Here is a 23,884-nt window from a genome sequence, read left to right as displayed (position 1 = left end):
CCATAATTGGTGGGGATGAAGAACAGGCACAGTCACACTACTGAAGGGATAATAAATTAGTAAAGCTATTGGAGGACAATTTGGTGGGACCTACAAATATTTTATCTTTTTTTAAAGATTATTTGAGAAAGACTGCCCATGTGCGTGAGGGGAGGGACAGAGGGAGAGAAGCAGACTCTCTCCTTAGTATGGAGCCCCATGCAGAGTTTGATTGCAGGACCCCAAGATCATGACTTGAGCTGAAATCAAGAATTGGTCACTTAACTGACTGAGCCACCCAGGTGCCTCTGGATCTATAAATATTTTAAATATTTCAACAGGGGTCTCCTGGCTGGCTCAGTTGGAGGAGCATGCAACTCTTGATATCAGGGTCATAAGTTTTAGCCCCAGGTTGGGTTTAGAGATTACTTAAAATAAAAACTTAAGGAATGCCTGCTTGGCTCAGCGGTTGAGCGTCTGCCTTTGGCTCAGGATGTGATCCTGGAGTCCCGTGATCAAGTCCCACATTGGGCTCTCTGCATGGAGCCTGCTTCACCCTCTGCCTATGTCTCTGCCTCTGTCTCTGTGTCTCTCATGAAAAAATGAATAAATTATTTTTTAAAATAAAATAATTTATTTCAACAGCAATTCTTATTTTAGGAGCCCTCTTGAATATATTTTTATGAGATGTATATACTATTATGTTCATTACGGCATTGTTTATATAATGAATAAATGGTCAAAATGTAAAACTCCATCAGTGAGGAATGTATTTGCTTATATATTCAAATATTTTACAACAGGAATGTATCTATATATTAATTTGTATAATTAAAATAGAAATAATAAGCTGTGGGGAGAGTGGATGGGATTTTAGCAGAGAGGAAGGGCAGAAGGACCTCTCTAGCAGGAGAAACAGCTTCCAAACCAGCTAAATGCAGGTTTTGTAGGACTTCACCTCAAACAGGGAGCTAACACTGAGTGGGTCACAGATTGCTTTTGGGCAAAGAGAATGCTGTTGTCACTCAAACCTGTTTCCTCAAGTAAGTAGGGATAATTCCTATTTAATAGGCATCCTTAGAGAATTATTTTTTTGACATAGAGAATTAACTAAGGAATCATTTGGGATCCCTGGGTGGCGCAGCGGTTTGGCGCCTGCCTTTGGCCCAAGGCGCGATCCTGGAGACCCGGGATCGAATCCCACGTCAGGCTCCCGGTGCATGGAGCCTGCTTCTCCCTCTGCCTGTGTCTCTGCCTCTCTCTCTGTGTGTGTGTGTGTGACTATCATAAATAAATAAAAATTAAAAAGATTATGTTACATAATATTTATGAAACATTTAACTCAGGCTGTTTGGTTCCAAAATTGCTCTCAATCTCTGACATACTGCTTTCAAATCCAACCCTGCCACTTACTAGCTGTGTAATTTGGGGCAAATAACATCACAGGATCTGTTTTTTTTCCTTCTGTAAAAATGCATATAAAACCTTCCTCATAGGCCTTAAAACTAATAAATGTAGACCTTTCTCATAGACTTGTTGAAAGAATGAATTAACTTTGGTAAAGACCTTAGAAACAGTGTCTGGTACCTAGTAAGCATTCACTAAGTAAGCCCATTACTCTGATTATTATTGTGTGGTAGGCTCTCTCCTCATTTTCTCATTAACTCCCCCTTACAGAGGAGGAAATAAAGGTTAGATTGGGGGTCAGACTTCCAAGTGTGTCTTATTCAGAAGTCTATGCTGTTCTCTGTTCTCATAATCTTCCAGTGCCTAGTATGATGTTTAACAAATAGTAACTACATTTACTATGTAAATATTACTCTTTTTTTTAAAGTGCTTTACAGGGCAGCCCCGGTGGCTCAGTAGTGTAGAGCTGCCTTCAGCCCAGGGTGTGATCCTGGAGACTGGGGATCGAGTCCCATGTCAGGCTCCCTGCATGGAACCTGCTTCTCCCTCTGCCTGTGTTTCTGCCTTCTCTCTCTGTGTGTGTCTCTCATGAATAAATAAATAAAGTCTTTTAAAATAAATAAAGTGCTTTACAGAAAGAAGATTAACCAGTGCACATTGCCAGTGTTCTAGATTGGCATGTTTTTTTTTTAGTCTCTCAGTTCTGGAGCCCAAAGCCATGAGATGTCACTTATGGTGGTCCATGCTCATCCCTAACAATCTATACCTACCTCTGTACAGAGGCTTGGTGACATGGATGAGTGGAGAGACCTCTTGGCTGGGTGCCCCCCGTGACCAGGCCCAGGGCCGACTCATGAGTTGGCCCTTAACTGCAAGGTCCTTGGCTGAGGACTTGGCCTGTGCTCAGTACAAAGGTGCACAGTAATGTGTTTTACTAAATGAGTAATAAGAGATGCCTCCTACTCTCCCTCCCTCAGGTAAAGTTGCCAGGGTGTTGTTGGGCTGCTGACTAAAAATCCAAAGAGAACTGGAGCCAGTCCAGGTTGAAACCTTATACTTTCCACTGTATAGAATGATAGGGCCTCCTACTCTGCTCCAGCAGGGACTTAAAGCAGACAGAAATGGGAGGGATTCTTTACTTCTTTAGCAGCTGTATTCTGAAGAGTTTTCATTCTGTGGAGCTTGGGCATCTTTCAGAGCCTGCACGTTCTGTCTCAATGGCAAGTTAACCTGAAATGACTGGGAATGAAAGTTATTCCAGGGAGATTTATAAGAACTAAATGGATCATTTCAGATTCTTCAGGGAGATCAGACATTTGAAGACAAAAAAATGCCACAAAGAGATCAAAGTACAGATTACACCAGCACAGGACACATTGGCCACCTCTGTCTGCAGTGCCTTTCCAGCAGGTCTAGTTCTAGTTACACCCCATTCATGCTCAGAGAGCTTTCCTTCCTTAAATACAGTTTATACCCTAGAAACAGGGGTCTCTGAGCTTTGCTACAGTGTCTGAATAGCCAAAATGTCCTGATCCCATTTCTTTCTTTGCAACTAAAACATACACTTTCAGAATCCATAGCTGACAATTTCCAGGCTTCCATGGTGGCCAACAAGGCATCCTGAATCAGAGGAAAGGGACTAAAACATGAACCTGAAGAATCTGCTGGCCTTACCTAGGAAGACTGTCCATTCAACCCAGGCATTCAATCTTCTTGAAAGTTACTTATCTGCATAAAAAGCCATTTCTCAAAATCTTAGTAATGTGCACTGAACCAGGAATTGAGTGAACGGGAGCAATCTCTGGCTGTCTCTGGCTAACTCGGTGACCTCAGACATGTCTCTTTCCCTCCTCCTATGCCAATGATCTCATCTGTAAAATATAGACCATAACAGATTATCCCAAAAGTTATGTATTGATGGAGCCAAAACCAGCACCCAGGACCCAGCTGTTCTGAATCCCAATCCATTGACCTTCCCTTTCATCTCTCCTGCCTACCCCCCAGGTTATTACAGTGGTTCTAAGCACAGCTTAACCCTAACTGGGACATTCGAAACTAAAAGCATGCTGAAGGAATGAACTACTGATAGACACAACAACATGGATGAAACGGTAAATTGGGAAGCCTGGATGGCTCAGGTCCTGGATCCCGGAATCCGGGATCAAGTCCCGCATCGGGCTCCTTGCAGGAAGCCTGCTTCTCCCTCTGCCTATGTCTCTGCCTCTCTCTCTCTCTCTCTCATGAATAAAAAAAAAAAAAAAAAAAAAATTTAAAATAAAAATGGTAAATGAAGTCAGACACATAAGGGTACATACTGTATGATATTTATATGTAGTACTAGAAAGACAAAACTAATCTGTGGCACTAGAAATGAGATTAACAGTTGCTTCTGAGGAAGAATAACTGAAGGAATTTAAAAGAACTTTCTGGAGTTATAGAAATGTTATCTTGATAGAAGTGTAGGTTTCATGGGTGACTGCATTTTTTTTAAGATGTTAGTTAGGAGAGGGGATGGAGCAGAGGGAGGGGGACAAGCAGACTTCATGCTGAATGTGGAGTCTGATGCAGGGCTCGATCCCAGGACCCTGAGATTATGGCCTGCACTGAATTCAAGAGTCGGACACTTAACTGAGCCACCCAGGTGTGCCAAGCATTTTTAAAACTAATCAGAGATACACTTTAGATCTGTTGTTTCACTATACATATAAATTATACTTCAATTTAAGAAAACTTTTTAAAAAGTATGCTGAAGAATTTTAGAAGGGAAGTTAATCTAACATTTACTGTGCTCTTGCCAGCCCATTTATATATATTATCTCCATCTCAAACTCCTAAAAAGGGATTATTCCCATTTTACAGATCAGAAAACTGAGGTTTATGAGATTAAAACAACTCACCTGAGGCCTTAAGACTAGTAAGTGTAGAAACTAGGAATAGCCCAGTTTTGTCTGACTTTGCTTTATAATAAGTTGTTTCAGGCAGGGTGGGAAAGTTATTTTCAACCTTGCATTCCATTTGATTTCACTGCCATGTGATTCTAGGAAAGTCCATTTCCTTTTGGACCTCACTCTAGAGAAGATGAAAGCTCATAATTGTTTTGTAACTCTGAGGTTCTAGCAATCACAGTATCTCCCAACCTCCTTGCCAGAATAAGGCATTAAAAGCAATTCCCATTTATCTCAGGGCAGACTAAGGAGTAACAAAAGCTCTTTGACTCTGGTGAGAGGATAAATCATCAACTAGGTCAGTGACACAAGAGCTCCAAGGTGACAGAACCCAGCTGCCTCCTATTTAAGAGATAAACCTGACTCCTCCCTCAGTGATGTAACAGAAAGGGATGGACTGGGAGTCAAGAGATCTGAATCTCACTCCCAGCTCTGCCTATGAGGCACCCTGTGACCTTGGGTAAAAACACTGCCTTTCTTGGGCTCCTAATGTATATTGCTAAAAGAGAGTGTTAGGCTGCCTGGGTCCTAATGTTCTTCAGCTCTAGTAGCTTGTCAGTTTAGGGAATCCTGTGTCCTGCTTCCACAGCTTACTAACTGGAAAAGAATGCTATTTTCCAGGTTCCTAAATGGGAGTCCATATGATATGGGGACAGTATGTATATATTTGTAAACATTTGTTTATTCTAATCTTTTTGTCTTCATGTCACTATACATGCTCCAAAATTACACTCCTCCATTAGCAAAGTCTCTTTTATCTTCCCTAAAGGAGACTCAGCAATGCATAATTCTACAACCAAAATACCAGCCCTCACCTGAAAAATTCTGCCCACACTCCCAGTGGGCTTCACTTGGAAGGAGTGGCCTACTAAACCTTTAATGTGAATTGAGCATTTTATTATTTATTTATTTATTTATTTATTTATTTATTTATTTATTTATTTGAATTGAGCATTTTAATGGAGCATACCTGATATCTTGACAGCTCTCCTTTAGTGTTATACCTTGGGAGAAAATCTGAGTTTCCTCTTGTTACCTTTAGAGACCAAGGCAGAGAAACCAAAATAACTTCAGGACTGAAACTGCTGAGTTGCTAAGAATGCTCTGGGCTCCCATAGACCTCTATGTAGGGGTACCCCACAGAAACAGTGGAGCACAGGGGAGAAAGATCTGCCACTTACTAGCTATGTGTACCTTAAGGAGAAGGAAGTCACTTCATCTCTCCACATCTCTCCAAACCTGTTTTTCCATCTGTAAAACTGGGATTAATACCATTAACCTCAATGATAATTTTTATAAAGTACATAGCATAAAGGGCTCAGTAAACGTGAGATACACACACTCATTCACTCACACATAACCTTTCACACACACAGATACCCATTCACATGCACACTCATATACACACCCTAAAAAACTGGTGTAAGGATTAGAGTTCATGTAGTACCTTGTACGGGGCCTAGCTCAATAAATGATATTATGTACAAAAATATCAACACACTAATGCTCAAAATAGGAAAAACATTACAGGTCACTTAGACTAGTGGTTCTCAAAGAAGTAACCCTGGACCAGTAGCATAAGTGTCAGCATCACCTGGGAACATGTAAGAAATGCAAAACATGTAAGAAATGTAAATTCTAGGACCTCACTCAAGATCTACTAAATCAGAAAATCTGGGAGCAGAATCCAGCAATTTTTGTTTTAAAAGCCCCCCAGGTGATTCTGATGCCTGCTTAAGTTTGAGAACCAGTGACTTAGATCAGAGTTTGACAAACTATTTTTATAAAGGACGCATAACAAATGTTTTGGTTTTATAGTCTGTGTCACAACCACTCAACTCTGCCAGTGTGAAAGCAGCCATAGATGATATGTAAATGAATGACTCTGGCTCTGTTCCAATAAATAGGCAATGGGGTTTTAGAACTAAATATAGGTGGTAGTTGTGTAACATTGTGAATGTATTAAATACCACTGAATTATCTGCTTTAAAATGGTTAATTTTGTGGTTTGTGTATTTCACCTCAGTAAACTACTTTTAAAAAAACAAGCAGGCAGTCAGTAGGACTTGGCTCACAGGCAATAGTTTTCTGACGTCTGACCAAGATCAACCTTAATTCTTGGCTTAAACTCATTCCAGGTAACCCTAATTAGCAGTTATGTAACATCTGCTTGAATAAGACAAGTCACTCACTACCCACAAAATAATATTTTTTCACTACAGACAGACAGACCATGATTCTTTCTGGAGAGTCCCTTTCATATACAAAGCCAAAATCTCCATCCCTATGCCTTCTACCCATAAGGAGTTTACTTATGGGATCCTCTGTTTCACTAAAAGACTCAATGCCAGATTGCTTTAAAGAATGAGATCAGGGATCCCTGGGTGGCACAGCGGTTTGGCGCCTGCCTTTGGCCCAGGGCGCGATCCTGGAGACCCGGGATCGAATCCCATGTCGGGCTCCTGGTGCATGGAGCCTGCTTCTCCCTCTGCCTGTGTCTCTCTCTGTGACTATCATAAATAAATAAAAAATTAAAAAAAAAAAAAAAAGAATGAGATCACTCTAACTGGAGAAATACTGAAGAGAAACATGCTTCTGTGCTAAAGAGAAAATATAATCCATTAAAGATACTCCACAGGGGCACCTGACTGACTCAGTTGGTAGAGCATATGACTCCTGATCTCGGGGTTGTGAGTTAAAGCCCCACATTAGGGGGATCCCTGGGTGGCTCAGCGGTTTGGTGCCTGTCTTCGGCCCAGGGCGTGATCCTGGAGACCTGGGATCGGGTCCCACGTCGGGCTCCTTGCATGGAGCCTGCTTCTCCCTCTGCCTGTGTCTCTGCCTCTCTCTCTGTGTCTCTCATGAATAAATAAATAAAATCTTTAAAAAAATAAAGCCCCACATTGGGCGTAGGGATTTCTTAAAAATGAAATCTTAAAATAATAAAAAATAAAATAAAAATCAGCAGGGTGGACTGACTTCTAACATACACACACATACCCATCAGCTACAGATTTTTATTAGATGAAGGATGTCTTCGGTTAGCTCAAAGGAAAGTGGTGACAATCGGCAAGCACTCCTCCATACAAGAAAGGAAGCATTCTTGGCTAATGGGGATGGGTAGTTATGATATCTAAAGGTTAGTGTCTTCTGCTTAACTTTGACCACCCAGGAAGATCTTCCCCTTGGCACTCAACATCACCAGTCCTGACATGAAAGGGTCTGCAATGAGCTAGTTCAACTTGGCCAACAGTTCTTCCAGTTCTGGCCGAGCTTTGAATCTTCCCTTGAAGTCTTCTTCAGTGTGCTGGGGAGAAGAAAAAGAAAATATGAATTACTACAGAGCTCTCAGTTATTCAAAAATAGGCAACATTAAAAAAAAATCCATCAGCCAGCTCTGTAGAGAATGATTCAGATTCAACTAACTTATTTAGCATATACTATTTACCGATTTGTATTAGGATTCTAAATCAGACCTCCTCCATCTTAAATGAACTTAGGGTCTGGTGAGAGAAAACCAACTATAAAAAACTAATGTCAAATGTTATAAGTATCTCATTAGAAGCATTTAGAATGCCCACATTTTCCATCTACAATCGGAAATAATAGACATAGGGACTGGAATATTTAAGTCATCATGACCAGCACATTTTCTCCTGTATACAGAATATGTGAAACCCAAATAATAAGAAGAGGATTAACAAGCATGGAGTCACAACAAGGAGAACTGGATGTAGCAAATGGTATCAGTCTAAAGTAACCTGGTAGATCTGTCACAATAAGGCTTTACCTATTTATGCTGAGGTTCCTAATGTTTTCCAAGTTTTCCATGCCAAACTTCCTTCTGATTGGCATACTTTTCTCAGTCAGGCTATAGTCAGGCCTTGAAGATCCAGGAAATTCCTTAAAGTACATTTCCCTATTTGTGCTTTCATTAATTATACTGTATGTAATTTTAAATCATGTTCTTTCTATACCCAATTACGTGCTCACTCCTAACATCAGGATATTGTGATAGAGTTCAGCTCCTGTGGTCCATAAAGCATCAGCCCGGATGCACTGGAAGAGTTAGGAAAATGATCACGATAATACCAGTCTGCATACCTTTCCTGTTTATTATCCACATTTTTGTCTTGTTTCTAAAGCCAGATGCTCTTATCCATATTTTGAGCACAAGTGGGCCACCAGGGGGCCTCTTCTCAAACTAGCACCTACCTCCTTCACTGACAATCTGACTCCTTCAGGAAGATTGCTTTGGATTATTTCCAAGAAAATCTCTGCAAATGTAGCACTCAAACCACTGATCTGCAAAAGGAAAGAAGATACTCTAAGAGAGGGTACTGAAAGTCAGGTGATTGGGCAGACCTGGCATGGGCTCGGTATCAGCTTCAGCAGAGCTACAGGGCCCATGGGTACAGGGTTAACACGCAGAGCTGGTTTCAGAGCTCAGCCTCTACAGGATTTCTCTTGCAACATTCAAGGTGTTTTTAAGTAGACTCCACACCCAGTGGCACCTGGGTGGCTCAACCTGTTAAGCATCTGCCTTTGGTTCAGGTCATGATTCCAGGTATGATGGAGCCCTGCCTCTCCCTCTGCCCCTCTCCCACTCATTCTCTCTCTCTTTTTCTCTCGCTCTCAAATAAATGAAATCTTTTTTAATAAGATTTCATTTATTTGAGAGCGAGAGAGCACACATGCATGTGCACAGCAGGGGAAGTGGCAGACAGAGAAGAGGTCCCCTGCTGAGCAGGGAGCCTGATGTGGGGCTCAATCCCACACCCCAGGGTCATGACTTGAGCAGAAGGCAGACGTGTAACCAACTAAACCACTCAGACCCTCCTCAAATAAATAAAATCTCTCTTTTTTTAAGATTTTATTTATTCATGAGAGACACAGAGAGAGGCAGAGACATAGGCAGAGGGAGAAGCATGCTCCCCACTGGGAGCCTGATGCAGAACTCAATCCCTGGATCCCGGGATCACGCCCTGAGCTGAAGGCAGATGCTCAACCACTGAGCCACCCAGGCATCCCAAATAAATAAAACCCTAAAAACAAACAAACAAACAAACAAACAAAAGACAAAGTAGGCTCCACATCCAGTGTGGAGCCAGGTAAAGGGCTTGAACTCACAACCCAAGATCAGGACCTGAGCTGAGATCAAGAGCTGGACACTTAACTGACTGAGCCATCCAGGAGCCCAAATATCTAATTATTTTCTTTGTTAGCACAGATTTAAGGTGTTACTACCTTAACATTCCTTTCATTATCTTGCTGATAAACTTCTTGAGTGGATCAAGAGGGGGTGACATCCATACATTAGAATATTATTTGGCAATAAAAAGGAATGAAACACTGACACCTGCTACAACATGGATAAACCCCGAAAACATGCTCAGTGAAAGAAGCCAGACATAAAAGGCCATATATGGTACAATTACATTTAAGTGAAATGTCTCAAAGAGGTAAAACCATAGAGGCAGAAATAATTAGTGGTTGTCAGGAGCTAGAGCGATGGTGAAAGAGGAGTGACTATAAACAGGTAGTTTCTTTTTGGGGCGATTAAATTGTTCAAAAATTGATTGTGGTAATGATTGCATAACTGAATATATTAAAACCCACTTAACTGTACACTTTAAAAGGGTAAATTGTGGGATCCCTGGGTGGCGCAGCGGTTTGGCGCCTGACTTTGGCCCAGGGCGCGATCCTGGAGACCCGGGATCGAATCCCACGTCGGGCTCCCGGTGCATGGAGCCTGCTTCTCCCTCTGCCTATGTCTCTGCCTCTCTCTCTGTGTGTGTGACTATTATAAATAAATAAAAATTTTAAAAAACAATAAAAAAATAAAAGGGTAAATTGTATATGAATAAAACATCAATAAAGATGTTATAAAAAGGGGTGATAGTAAGTATGAATTTTTAATAACCCTGGGTACCCTCATGGTAGTGTGGTTCTATGTTTGTCTCTGCAGTAGAACAACAGAAACCATGTCTAGATTTAAAGACACTGAGGGGTTTTGCTCTCGGCAGGAAAACGTCATGATCACACTGGTAAGAGGGTAAGGCAAGGGGTGAAGCTATAGAATTTGGTAAATGAATGGATATCAGAGGACAAAGAAGAGTTAAACATTAGCTCAAAGGTGGGGAGGATTACAGAAAAAGAAAAATGTCAGTTCCTCTACAATTAGTTTTATATGCTGAGTATAGGACACCTGTGGAATATCCCAGTGGAGAAGTCCAGTAAACAAGTGGATACTAGGTTTGAAGCTCAACCAAAAAGATCAGGACTGGAGATGTATATCAGGGGGTTATCAGTATATAACGATGGTCACTGAGGCCAGGAAAATGAATGAGATTGCACGGAGGGTAGGTATTACATAAGGAGAAATGGAGGGATCAGAACTAAACCCTAAAGAAAGGACACCTGGGTGGCTCAGTGCTTGAGTGTCTGCCCCTGGATCCCCAGGTCCGGAGATCAAGTCCTGCATTGGGCTCCCTGCAGTGGGAGTCCTGCTCCTCCCTCTATGTCTCTGCCTCTCTCTCTCTGTGTCTCTCATGAATAAATAGATAAAATATTTATAAATAAATAAATAACCCTAAAGAACATCATCATTCAAGGAGCAGCCAAGAGGAAGACGAGGACATTGTAGAAACAGAAAAAAAAAAAATGGGCAGAAGAACCAGGAAAGGCAAATATGTTTCAAAGTTTCTCCCATAGTGCCTACCTGAACCACTCGTTCATGAGTGGTAAGAACTGAGTCCAGGAGCATTTTGTTACCTTGGTCCTGCAGCCGCAACACTTCCATGGTTTTGGTGGGCATTGCATAACTGTGGGAAGGAAGAGTTGGCCATGAACAGGGCTCACTGAAGTCAGCAGCACCACTCCAATCAGGGTAGTCCCTGAGTAAAGCCCCTGCTGCAATGCAGTAGCTCCTGGAATCTAGGGCTGTTCATCTGCAGCCAGGGGGAAGTAACCAGATCCTCCTAAGCCTCCTCCAGAAGCTTCTAAACTCCCTGAAGGGACAGACCATGTCTAATGCCTTTCTGCATCCCTAGTTCTTGCCTGACACAACATTGCATAAACCTGGTGATTAATAACTATTTGCTGCTCCTAAAGAAAAGCCAATTCCAAAAGAATCAATGTCATCACCTCTGAGGCTAACCTTGGGTAGTTCACCTCTTCTGGAGAAATGAGGCATGAAACCTAACTGTTTTCAAAGAGTAAGATTTCTCAACCTCAGCACTATTAACATTTTAGACCAAATAATTCTTTGTTGTGGGGGACTGGCCTATGTATCCCTAATCTCTACCCACAAGATGCCAGTACTACCCTCTGAAGTGGTAACAATAAAAATTATCTCCAAGGGTGCCTGTGTGGCTCAGTTGCTTAAGTGTCTGACTTCAGCTCAGGTCATGATCTCAGGGTGCTGGGATCAGTGGCTCTGCCTTAGGCTCTACACTCAGTGGGGAGGCTGCTTCTCCCTCCCCCTGTTTGTGCTCTGTCTCTCTCTCAAATAAATAAATAAAGTTATCTCCAGACATTGTTAAAAGTCCCTGGCTTGAGAAATATTGTTGTATAGACTATGCTTGCTATGATAAGCTTCAGCAGATCTACACGCTGCAGTGAAAACACTGGATTTGGGGTCAGATCTTAGCCCTACAGCTTATTAGCGATTTTTACGAAGGTAAATTACCTGTCTCTCTGGGCCTTAGTTTCTTCCAGAATAAACGGGATTACAATCTAGGTCTATATCAGTAGACATGTGGAGATCAGGCATGGTGATGAGATTGGACCAATGGCTACACAGAAATATGGTATTAGTGTTGTGTTCGTCTTATCAAAAAGTTCATCAAAATGAAGATAAATGGGATAATAACAACAGTTATTAAAATTCCTGAATTTTCATGTTACACAAAACTTCATCAATTGATAGCAAGGGGCATGGCCCTCTATGAAATGAATAATGGAAAATGGATTAGAAAAAAAAAAAAAGAAGAAAATGGATTAGAAAATCCAGTCAGTCCTGGATTTAAGTGTTGACTCTACTACTTCTTACCAAATTAATTCAGCTTTTGAGTCTCAGATTCTTCAGCTACAAAATGGGTATAATAAGGATAATAATAGCTAGTTCATAGGGTTGTTGCAATGATTAAATGAGATTACATAAGTAATTTGCTTGGCATAATATGCCTATAACTGCCAGTTCCTTTTTTTTTTTTTTTTTTAAGATTTCATCTATTTATTTGATAGAGCACAAGCAGGAGGAGCAACGGAGAGGGAGAAATAGGCCCCCCGCTGAGCAGGGAGCCCAATGCAATGTGGGGCTTGATCCCAGGACCCTGAGATCGTGACCTGAGCCAATGGCAGAAACTTAACCAAATGAGCCACCCAGGTGCCCTTCCTTTGCTCTTGTAAACAGTAAATGCTAGGTATTACAAACTCTTCCAGGTAACCTCCCTAAATTAACATTCCTTCTTACTTTCCAGTACAATTTCTAATCTCCTCTTCCAATTCAAATTTGGCAATAACTTCCCTACATAAAAAAAAAAAAATAAGGACACATTCATAGACTTGTCAGGAAAGATCAAATAAAAGTAAGTATATAAAGCTTTCAGGAAAAAAAAATAAAGCTTTCAGGAAAGTGAAAAGCACTCTGAAATGCTCTTTTTCCTTCTTGACATTCTGTAGATAAGATCACCTGACTAAAGTGGGAGTTGTCCATTCCTGCCACTGAACATGCATTTTAATCTTCCACACTTACTTTAGCAAGAGTTCATTGATTGATTGATTCATTCATTCATTCATTCATTCAGCATTTACTGAAAGCCTATTCTGTCCTAGGCATGCTGGTGGGGAATATGCAGCCTATGCTTTAAAGGAGCTTGCTTAGAGTGTTTTGGAAAGACAGACATCTTCACTACAGTAAGACAAAAAGCAATAATAGGCATGTACTGAATATTACAGGGACAAGAGAGAGAAGAGGGGCTCAAGGAAGGCTTTAGAGGTGAGATAGCATTTTATCAAGATGTTAAGAATAAACATTAGGTGTTTGTCTGCAGGCCATTCCAAAAAGTGAAGCAATTTTCTACAAAAGCAAGGAGGCATGAGAGGCCCTCAAAGAGAACAGAAAAGCTAGACATAGTTTGATAAGGAAATACTGGGAGCCCTGGTCATTTTAAGGTAGAATAGATTTTTGATTAGTTAAGAATATAGGTAATTTTTCTTTTGTGTCTACACTTTTCTGTATTTTATAAATTTTCTACAATAAACATTACTTGGATGATCAGACAGGAAAAACAGAAGGGAAGAAATGAAATAACCTAATGCTAAAAGTCAATCTAAAATGACAAAATAGGGGACGCCTGGGTGGCTCAGTGGTTGAGCATCTGCCTTTGACTCAGGGCATGACCCTGGAGTTCTGGGATGGAGTCCCACATCAGGCTCCCTGCAGGGATCCTGATTCTCCCTCTGCCTGGGTCTCTGCCTCTCTGACACGAATTTAAAATAATAATAATGATAATAATAATAATAATAATAATAATAATAATAATAATAATAATAAAATGACAATGCTACCTTCAGGGAGTACTCCCTGGGATGGGGCACAAGGGAACTTCCTGGGGTGCTAGGGAACTTAGAATCTGGACTTTACTAAATATAAATTATACCTCCATTTTATCATTTTAAAAGATTCATTTATTTATTTTTTTAGAGAGAGAAAGAGACAGAGCAGGCATGCCCAAGCAGCGGAGAGGTGGAGAGAAAGAGTTAGAGAGAGAGTGAGTCTCAGGCCAACTCTCTGCTGAGCTTGGAGCCCGACCATGCAGGGCTCCATCTCATAACCCAGGCCACGACCTGAGCCAAAATCAAGAATGGGGCACTTAACTGACTGAGCTACCCAGGCACCCCTACTCCTCCATTTTAAACAATGTAAGTGGACTTCAAGAAAAAGGGGGGAAAAAAAAGGAAAGAGTAGCCTTACAGAGAGTGATGCTGAATGATGCTTTTACTCTCCACAAAGCACAGGGGCTAGAACAGCTTCAGGCTTGGAAGCTGATCCCAGATGAGTAAGATTTCCATCTCCAGGCAGCTGATCAGCAAGGAAGGCAGGCAAATTGAGACCTGTAGGATAGGCTTCTTCCTCTCTCCTAGGTGAGTTGCAGCTGCAGCAGTACACACCATTTATAGAACAAAAAAGCCAGCACACTGCTCCCCTGCCCAATTTCATCTCAAGGTCAGAGCCCTACCCTGCCACTCCCAGAGGAAAAAATGGATCATGATGAAATGAAAATCAGAAGAAAAGAAAAAAGAAAATCATTTCATCTCTGAAAAGCTGGGCAGTGATAATGCCTGACAATACGATGGTCTGAAAACCTCAATCAATGCAGAGAAGTGAGTTGCTGAAAGTGAACATTTCTTTATGTTCTGTGCTATTTGGAGCAAAGAGCAGAAAAGAGGCAAAAAGCAGAACATCATTAATTCCACTGTTCTAGGAATCATGTCTATGACTATTGGAACTCAATCCAAGTCAGTGAATATTTATTCAGTACTTACTATGTGTCAGGTACTGGGCAAGGTCTTAGGGTTAGACTGTTAAAGACGATAGAAACAGTTCTTGCCTTATACACCTTTGAGTCTAAGAAGGAAGACCAATAAAGTCACATAATTATAAGGACAAGGAATGAGTGCAATGAAAAGGAAGTTATATAATCTTTACTTCTCCTAAATATATAACATAAAGATCTAATTTAATGAGGTTCTCTGAAGAAAGGAACCTCATCCAATATGAAGTATAAGAAAAAAAGTAGGGGTTAGGTAAAGGAGAAAGAGTATTCTAACTTTTAGAGAGCAAGAATATGCACAGGTCCTGAGGTGGAAAGGGATAAAAACCAAACCCATGTTAACTGGAGGGAGAGGAAGAGGGAAAGGGAAATCTGAGTTAAGGCAAGAGAAGCAAACCCAATCCATAGAGCACCTAGCAAGCCATGGGAGGAACTTTAATAATGATCCTAAAGGAATAGGAAGCCATGGAAGGATATTAAGCATGATAGTAACATGCTCATATTTCCATTCTAGAAATGGAAACACTGAAAGCTGTGTGGAGAACAAATTATGAAGAATTAAGAATTTGAAAATAGTGGGTTCAAATCCAGACCTTGCCATTTATTAAATGTATGATCATAGGCAAGCTTCTACTATATTAATAATAATTACTAATAATAATAGCAGCCAATTGTTGCTGGGAACAGTTATAAGCACTTTAATATATTATCTTCCTTAATTTTCACTATAGCCTTTTCAGGCAGGAACTTTTAGTAACTCCAGTTTATAGACAAGGAAACCAAGATACAGAATTTAAATAAACTGCCAATGCCACAAAATAAGAATGCTGCAGAACAAGAGTAAAACCCAGGCAGTCTGGCTACAGAGTCAATGTTTTGACTCATGAATATGTGCAAGGTGCTTATTGAATTAAGCAACATTATACAAAAAGCCAGAGTGGTTGGCTGATAGTAGGTGCTCAACAAATGCTGCTGCCTTCCTGCCTTTACTCAAATGAAGCCGGAACTTTCCACAGCTAGGTTTTAAAAATAGCACCTTTTAAGAAGTCCTTCTGAAAATTTAAAGCATTATTCCAGGAGCTGACCTACTGTAGATATGATAATGTTCTGTAAATGACATTTAATGCCTCTTTGCCACCACAAACACTACCCCTAATTCTTGCTAGCTAAAAAACAAAACAAAACAAAACAAAAAACCCTCATTAATTATTAATAACAAGATTATTTATAGGGCATTTGCAATGTTCCAGTCTCTCTGCTAGGTGCTATCATATAATATATTATTCAATGTTCAGAACTTAAAGGAATAAGAAAATTATCATTCCCATTAAATAGATGAGGAAAACTGAGGTTCAGAATTTACCAAGGTCACGCTGCCACTAGCTGGTAGAACCAGAATTTGAACACAGGCAGTTGTATTGCAGAGCCTGTATTCATAACCATTTGCTACTCAAAGTATGGTCCATAGACAAGTTGCTGGTGAACAAACTGCTTGTTATCAGTACATGACAAGATAAGAAGCATACAACAGTCACTAAACATGTTATTTAATTCAGCAGACATTTTTGTTTCCAATAGTGAGACTTTCTTAAGGAAGCAAAGCACTAATGTACATTTTGGCATAAGCTTCAGATGTCTTTGCAGAGTGGCCACTTTGAGTGGCACGGCTTTAAATTATTATGCTATTCATCCTCCTTGAACTGACATTGCACTTTCACTTACCACCTTCCACATGCTATACACACACACACACACACACACTCCCTGAAATCAGAGACATTCTCCTTAGTCTCCTCCAGTCAGAATGTCTATCTAGTACAATATCTACCACATAGGAGGAAAAGGCTCGATCAGTAGTTTTTAAATTAATTTTAATTAAAAGCACTATCATTAATTAAACTTTAGGAAATGTATACCAGGTATACCACACAACTGGATTGTGCAGTCATATTCAAGAACCTGTCATTCTTTCAACAATGGCTTAATGTCCCCCACATGGCAGGTCTGTGTTAGATGCTAAAGACATAATAAAGAACACAGTTCCCACTAGTCAGTGTGGGGGGGGGAGGGGAGCTGACATATGAATAGATTATTACAGCCCAGAGCACTAAGTGACATGATAGAAATGTGTGTCAAGTGCTGAAAGAGCAACCAACTCTCTGGGGCATCAGAAAAAGATAAAGCACATCTTTAGTCCTAAAACAATTGAAGTACTATCAGCTGTGAGAGCTAAAGTCACAGCTTATTATCCAGTCTCCTAGACAGCATGTTTAGCACAGTTACACTAAGTTACAAAGGCTTAAAAGTTCAAATTTAACTTAAGGACTTAAAATAAGATCCCTGGAGTCAGCCAGAAATGGGTTAAATCTAGGCCACTTATTGGTTCTTTGGGCTTTCTAAGCCTTGGTTTCCTCATCTGTAATGGAAATATACTACTATCTAATGAGTAAGAAAGTATAACTTTTGCCATATCCACATATTGTGCCATGTTTTACCTTGCCACAATGGTAAACCACACAAATGATTATTAATTAAATATTTTTCTTTAAATCAATTCACTTAAAAAGTTAGTTTAAAAAATAAGCTTTTGGGGGGTACCTGGGTGGCTCAGTGGTTGAGCGTCTGCCTTTGGCTCAGGTTGGGATCCCAGGGTCCTGGGATCAAGTGCCGCATCAAGCTCTCCACAGGGAGCCTGCTTCTCCTTCTGCCTATGTCTCTGCCTCTCTCTCTTTGTCTCTCATGAATAAATAAATAAAATCTTATAAATGAATGAATGAATGAATGAATGAATGAATAAACTTTTTGTAGAGCAACTGGGATTCATGTTGCTGATGAGAAAGAAAATGGTATACCCACTTTGGTAGACAGTTTGGTATGCAGATTCTTATAAATTTAAAAATCAGGGCAGCCCCAATGGTGCAGCGATTTAGCACCGCCTTCAGCCTGGGGTGTGATCCTGGAGACCTGGGATCGAGTCCCGCATCGGGCTCTCTGCATGGAGCCTGCTTCTCCCTCTGCCTGTGTCTCTGTCCCTCTCTCTCTGTCTCTATGAATAAATAAAATCTTTTAATAAAAAAAAAAAAATCAGGGCACCTGGGTGGTTCAGTGGCTGAGCATCTGCCTTTGGCTCAGGTCATGATCCCATGGTCCTAGGATCAGAGTCCTGCATCAGGCTCCCCATAGGCAGTTTGCTTCTCCTTCTGCCTATGTCTCTGCTTCTCTCTCTGTGTCTCTCATGGATAAATAAATAAAATCTTAAAAAATAATCCACTGTACTTACCATTCGACCCAGCAATCACACAGAGAAATGAAAACTTATGTTCTCACAAAAACCTGTATATGTTTATAGTGGCTTTGTTTATAACTGCCAAAAACTGGAAATAACACAAATGTCCTTCAATTCATTGAATAGATAAACAAACATACATCCATTCAATGAAATGATAATCAGCAACAAGAAGGAACAAACTATTTGATACAGGCAAAAACAGAGATGAGTCTCAAATACATTATCCTTAGTGGAAGAAGCCAGACTCAAAAGAAAAAATACTGTATAATTTCACTTATATCACATTCTGGAAAAGGCAAAACTAAAAGGAAAACAGACCAGTAGTTGTGAGGGACTGGGAGTAAGGGGAGGGATTAACTACAAAGGCAGGATGGAACTTCTTGAGATAGTGTAAATGTTCTATATCTTGATTATAATGGTATTTACTGTGTGCATTTGTCAAAACTCATAGAAATTGTCCACTGAAAGGGTGAATTTTACTGAATGTAAATTATATCTCAATAAGTCTGTCTTTATATCACTATTGTAAATGGAAGACTAGTTTCAGCTGCCATCAATAGAGATTTGTTTTAAGAAATAAAAGGGGTGTCTGGATGGTTCAGTCGGTAGAACACAACTCTTCATCTCAGGGTCATGAGTTCAAGCCCCACATTGGGCTAGAAATCACTTAAAAGAAAAAAAAAGTACAACGGAAAGAAAACAAAATAATGTAAAATTCTAGCTAGATATTATGCTAGCCAAAGACTCGGAGTCTGAGATCTCTTCCCTGCTATGAAAATTAGGAAGTGCTGGAGTAGCATTCAGGACATACTAGAATCACACAAAGAATTTCTCCTTGACATAATTAGGTTGAATGAGAGTTAAAAAGGGAAGAAATTTCTCACCATGTGATTTAATGTTATTTAAAGCAAACTACAGGGCATCCCACACTTTCTGAAACACTGAGATAAGATATATAAAGTGCCTGGCCTGGAGTAGGCAGCCAGTAAATGTTAGTTCTCCTTCCCTACAGTTTTCCAGCAAATCCAAAGATTAAATGAAAAGCAGAGCAGATAAAGAAACCCTTAAAAAAATGGGGAGATATACCTTGTTAATAGATCAGGGAATCAAATTGATGTCAATTCTATTTAAATTGACTCACAGATTCAACATAATCCCAATAAAATTCCATCAGATTCCTTTATGTAGAAATCAACTAATTCTAAAATTTATATAGAAAACCAAATGAGGGGATCCCTGGGTGGCTCAGCGGTTTGGCACCTGTCTTTGGCCCAGGGCACGATCCTGGAGTCCGGGGATTGGGTCCCGCGTCAGGCTCCTACCATGGAGCCTGCTTCTCCCTCTGCCTGTGTCTCTGCCTCTCTCTCTCTCTATGTCTATCATGAATAAATAGATTAAAAACCTTAAAAAAAAAGAAAAGAAAAGAAAACCAAATGAGGGCAGCCCGGGCGGCTCAGCAGTTTAGCACCGCCTTCAGCCCGGGGCCTGATCCTGGAGACCTGGGATCAAGTCCCACATCAGGCTCCCAGAATGGAGCCTGCTTCTCCCTCTGCCTCTCTCTCTCTCTCTGTGTCTCTCATGAATAAATAAAATCTTAAAAAAAAGAAAATTTAAATAAATAAATAAGTAAATAAAATCTTTTAAAAAAATGAATAAAAAAAGAACAAAGTTGTAGTTTCAGTAATCAAGGTACAGTAATCAAGACAGTGTGGTACTGGTATAAGCATAGATACATAAGTCACAATAATAACAGAATAGAGTTAAGAAATAGACCCACACATACATGGTTAATTGATTTTCAAAAAGTGCTAAGATAAGTTGATAAAGATAGAAAATCTTTTTAACAAATGGTGCTGGAATAACTGGATATTTATATGAAAAAAAAGAATTTTGACCCGTATCTCATACCATTCCCCCCCCAAAAAAAACCCCTAAAAATAGATAATGGACCTAAATGTGAAACTTAAAACTATAGAACTTCTAGAAGAAAACACAGGAGAATATTTTTCTTAGATATGACACTTAACGCATGAACGATAAAAGAAAAAATTAATAAACTGAACATCAACTTAAAAAAAGTCTGCCCTCCAAAGGACTCAGCTAAGAAGATGACAAGATAAGTCATAGGCAGGGAGAAAATATTTGCAAAACACACACTGAAAAAAAAACTGGTATCCAAAAATAGATACAGAATTTTCATAATTCAATAATAAGAAAACAAACAACCCAATTTTAAAAATGGACAAAAGATTTGGACATGTCATCAAAGCAGATATACAGAAGGCAAACAAGCATATGAAAAGATGTTCAAAATCATTATTTACTAGAGAAATGAAAATTAAAAACTCCGAGATACCACTATATATTTATTAGAATAGCATTAGGAAAAAATTGACAGTACCAAGTGCTGACCAGGAAAAGGAATTACTGTAATCATCATACGTTGTTGGTGGGAAAACAAAATGGTGCAGCCACTTTGGAAAACAGATATCAGTTTTTTATAAATATACAGTCATCATATAACCCCCAAATCCCAGGCTTAGGTAGCTATCCAGAAGAAAAGATATCTGCCCCACAAAAACATACATAAAAATGCTTATGGAGCTTTAGTCAAAATCACCAATAAAAAGAAGCAATACATATGTACATCAACTGGTGAATGGATAAGCCAATTAAGGTCCACCATATAATAGAACACTACTCAGCAATAAAATATAAGGAAGAATCTTAAACACATTATGCTGAGTGAAAGAGGCCAGAGACAAAAGCCTACATACTGTATGATTCCATTTACATGAAATTCTGGAGACTTGAAACAATGGGACAGAATATTAATTGTTGGTTGCCAGGGATATGACTACACCTGGGCACTAGGGGCATTTTGGGGTTAATGGAATTGTTTTATATTCTGATTGTGGTAAACTATATGCCTAAAAAGGGTGAATTTTACTAAATGTAAATTATGTCTCAAAACCTCATTTAACAATAACAATAAAGCAGAGCATGCTACTCAAACCAAGAACATCCCATGCAAAGGCATCCTTCATACCTTTCCTCAACTTTAATGGATAGATGGTTGCAGAGGTGGTGAACATATTGGGCATAACTTTCTGCTAGGGCCATGTCGTATGCAGTCAGGTGAATGTTTAAAACTCCATATTCATAATCTGTCCCCAAATTAATGGGTCTCACTTCTACTTTTCCCTTCTTCTTCTTGGGCTGAACAGAAAACAAAAGGAAAAAGAAAATAAATCAAAGTATTATACAAAAAATTCTAATCATCTCATCTTGATATCAAAGAAATCAATCTTTCAAATAAGTTTGTTTACCATTTTTCTCTCTTAGGTTACCTTACCTTCAAACTGAAGTTCCCCAAGGAAGAAATGGTTGGCTTCCCTTGCCAGTCTGGGCTGTGATACCAGCCAATGAAAGGAGAGGGACTATTGCTGGCATTACTTTAATACGAATACAAGTGACTATCTTCTACAATTAACTTATTATGAGACTCACCACCTCCCATCTCTGGTCCTCAGCTCCCCAATTTTCAAATTATTGGGGTTATACTAGATAACAGATTCTTAATCTAGAACCCATTGAGGAATTTCAAGTGGTCTATCAACCTCAAAATTTATACATAAAGTTTTATAAGTGTATATTTTTCTTTCTTTTTTTTTTTAGTGTATATTTTTCTTAAAGAATTGTTAGCTTTCATCAGAATCTTAAATGAATTGCAAGGAAACTCAGCATTAGATCTCTTCCAGCTCTCCTAGCTTTGAAATTCTGCAATCATTTAGTCTTCCTTTTAAGAATTGAGAGGTAGATGGGGCGCTTGGGTGGCACAGTCAGTTAAGCATCCAACTCTCGATTTTGGCTCAGGTCCTGATCTCAGGATCATTAGATCAAGCCCTGCATTGGACTCCATGCTCAGCACACTCTGCTTGGGTTTCTTTCCCTTCTCCCTCTGCCTCTCCTCCCAACCCACTCCCTGAACACATGTTCACATGCACATGTACTTGCACTCTCTCTCTCTCTTTCTCTCAAATAAAGAAATCTTAAAAAAAAAAAAAAAGAAAGAAAGAAAGAATTGAGAGATAGACAAATTATCTGTACTTTACCCTTTTGTATTACTTCACTATGTATCAATCTGTGCAGGCTGCAGTAAAAAGTTAAAATGAGGCCTGGGAAAGTAGATATTTAACCCAACACAGATCAGGATCAAGAAAGTTTCTCAACTGGAAATAATCTAACCTAAATCCCATCTAGAGGAGGGACCTGTTAAATATATCATGGAACATCCATACAATAGTACATTATGCAGCTGTAAGAAGGAATAAGGCATTTCTTTATGTACTACTATATGGAAAGGTCTTTAAAATAAGTGATAAAAGCAAACTGTAGAATAACATGTTCAAAATACTGCCATACATATAAAAAAAGTCTGTGTGTATAATTATAGACATATTTATTTGCTTGCATATTCAAAAACTATGTCTGGAAGGATGCACAAAAATACTAATATCACTGGCTGCTTATGAGAGAACTGGATAGCTCAGGCATATAAGTGGGAAGGAGACTTTTTAACTATTTCCCCTCTGTATTTAAACAATTTTTAATAATGTAAATCTTTTGTCAGTTCATAACTAGAATCATAAAATTACTTTCTTGAATTTTATCTTTATTTTTTATTTACTTTGTAAAGATTTTATTTATGTATTTATTTGAGAGAGAGTGGGCCTGGGGGGAGAAGCAGAAGGAGAAGGAGAGGCAGGCTCTCCACTGAGCAGGGCACGATCCCAGGACCCTGGGATCATGACCTAAGCTGAAAGTAGATGCTTAACCGACTAAGTTACCCAGGTGTCTCTATTTTTTTAAGATTTACTTATTCATTTGAGAGAGAGAGAGTGATGTGAGTGGGGGGAGGGGCAGAGGAGAGAATCTTCAAGAGGACTCCCCAGTGAGCACAGAGCCTGACGTGGGGTTGATTCCACAACCCATGAGATCATGACCTGAGGTAAAACCAAGAGTCAGATGCTTAAATGACTGAGCCATCCAGGCGCCCCTCTACTATTTTTTTTAAGATTTTATTTTTAAATATCTCTACAGCCAACATGGGGCTCAAACTTACAACCCCGAGCTCAAAGATCACAAACTCTACTAACTGAACCAGCCAGGTGCCCCAAAAATCTACTATGGTTTTAAAAAATTTTTTAGTAAAAATTTTATTGGAATACAGTATTCGTACTGAAAAAAATGCATAAATAGCACAGCTCAATGAATTTTCAAAACGTGAAAATACTTCACAAAGTGAAAATACATGTATAATCAGTATCCTGATAACAAATAGACCACTACCAGCACCCCAAAAGCTCCTGCCTCCCGACCACTATTCTTTTCTTTCTTTCTTTTTTTTTTTTTAACTCAATCATGAGAGACAGAGAGAGAGAAAGAGAGACAGAGAGAGAGGCAGAGACACAGGCAGAGGGAGAAGCAGGCTCCACACAGGGAGCCTGATGTGGGACTCGATACCCGGTCTCCAGGATCATGCCCTGGGCTGAAGGCCACACTAAACCACTGAGCCACCCAGGCTGCCCACTATTCTTATTTCTAAAACCATTTGCCTGTTTTTAAAATTCATGAAAATGGAATGATACGCTATGTTCTCTTTTATATCTGGTTTCTTTCGTTCATTATATTTGTAAGATTCA

The 23,884-nt window shown here is 39.6% G+C and overlaps 2 protein-coding genes across 9 annotated transcripts in view; one reads left to right on the top strand and one right to left on the bottom strand.

Annotated features, from left to right (window-relative positions):
- Window positions 1-23,884, top strand: part of COA4 (cytochrome c oxidase assembly factor 4 homolog) — a 43,749-nt gene that overhangs the window by 5,549 nt on the left and 14,316 nt on the right. Inside the window, exon 3 of one of the 2 annotated variants that reach the window (XR_012015671.1) lies at window positions 3,391-6,323. The exons of the other annotated variant lie outside the window; for it this stretch is intronic. The gene's annotated coding sequence lies outside the window, so the exon portion shown is untranslated. Of the gene's footprint in view, window positions 1-3,390; window positions 6,324-23,884 lie in introns of those variants that run through there. 2 annotated transcript variants of the gene reach the window in all.
- MRPL48 (mitochondrial ribosomal protein L48) overlaps window positions 7,335-23,884 on the bottom strand; it is a 100,446-nt gene continuing 83,896 nt past the window's right edge. For all 7 annotated transcript variants that reach the window (XM_072794586.1, XM_072794587.1, XM_072794589.1 and 4 more), the window contains 4 exons: window positions 21,229-21,398; window positions 11,053-11,155; window positions 8,547-8,636; window positions 7,335-7,638 (listed from right to left, as the gene is read on the bottom strand). In XM_072794586.1, coding sequence (XP_072650687.1) covers window positions 7,564-7,638; window positions 8,547-8,636; window positions 11,053-11,155; window positions 21,229-21,398 — 438 coding nt within the window. In that variant the 3' untranslated portion in view covers window positions 7,335-7,563. The remainder of the gene's footprint in view (window positions 7,639-8,546; window positions 8,637-11,052; window positions 11,156-21,228; window positions 21,399-23,884) is intronic.

This window comes from Canis lupus, chromosome 23 (genome assembly GCF_048164855.1).
Source record: "Canis lupus baileyi chromosome 23, mCanLup2.hap1, whole genome shotgun sequence".
NCBI classification, from domain to species: Eukaryota; Metazoa; Chordata; class Mammalia; order Carnivora; family Canidae; genus Canis; species Canis lupus.
This window is presented reverse-complemented; position numbering and strand designations above follow the sequence as displayed.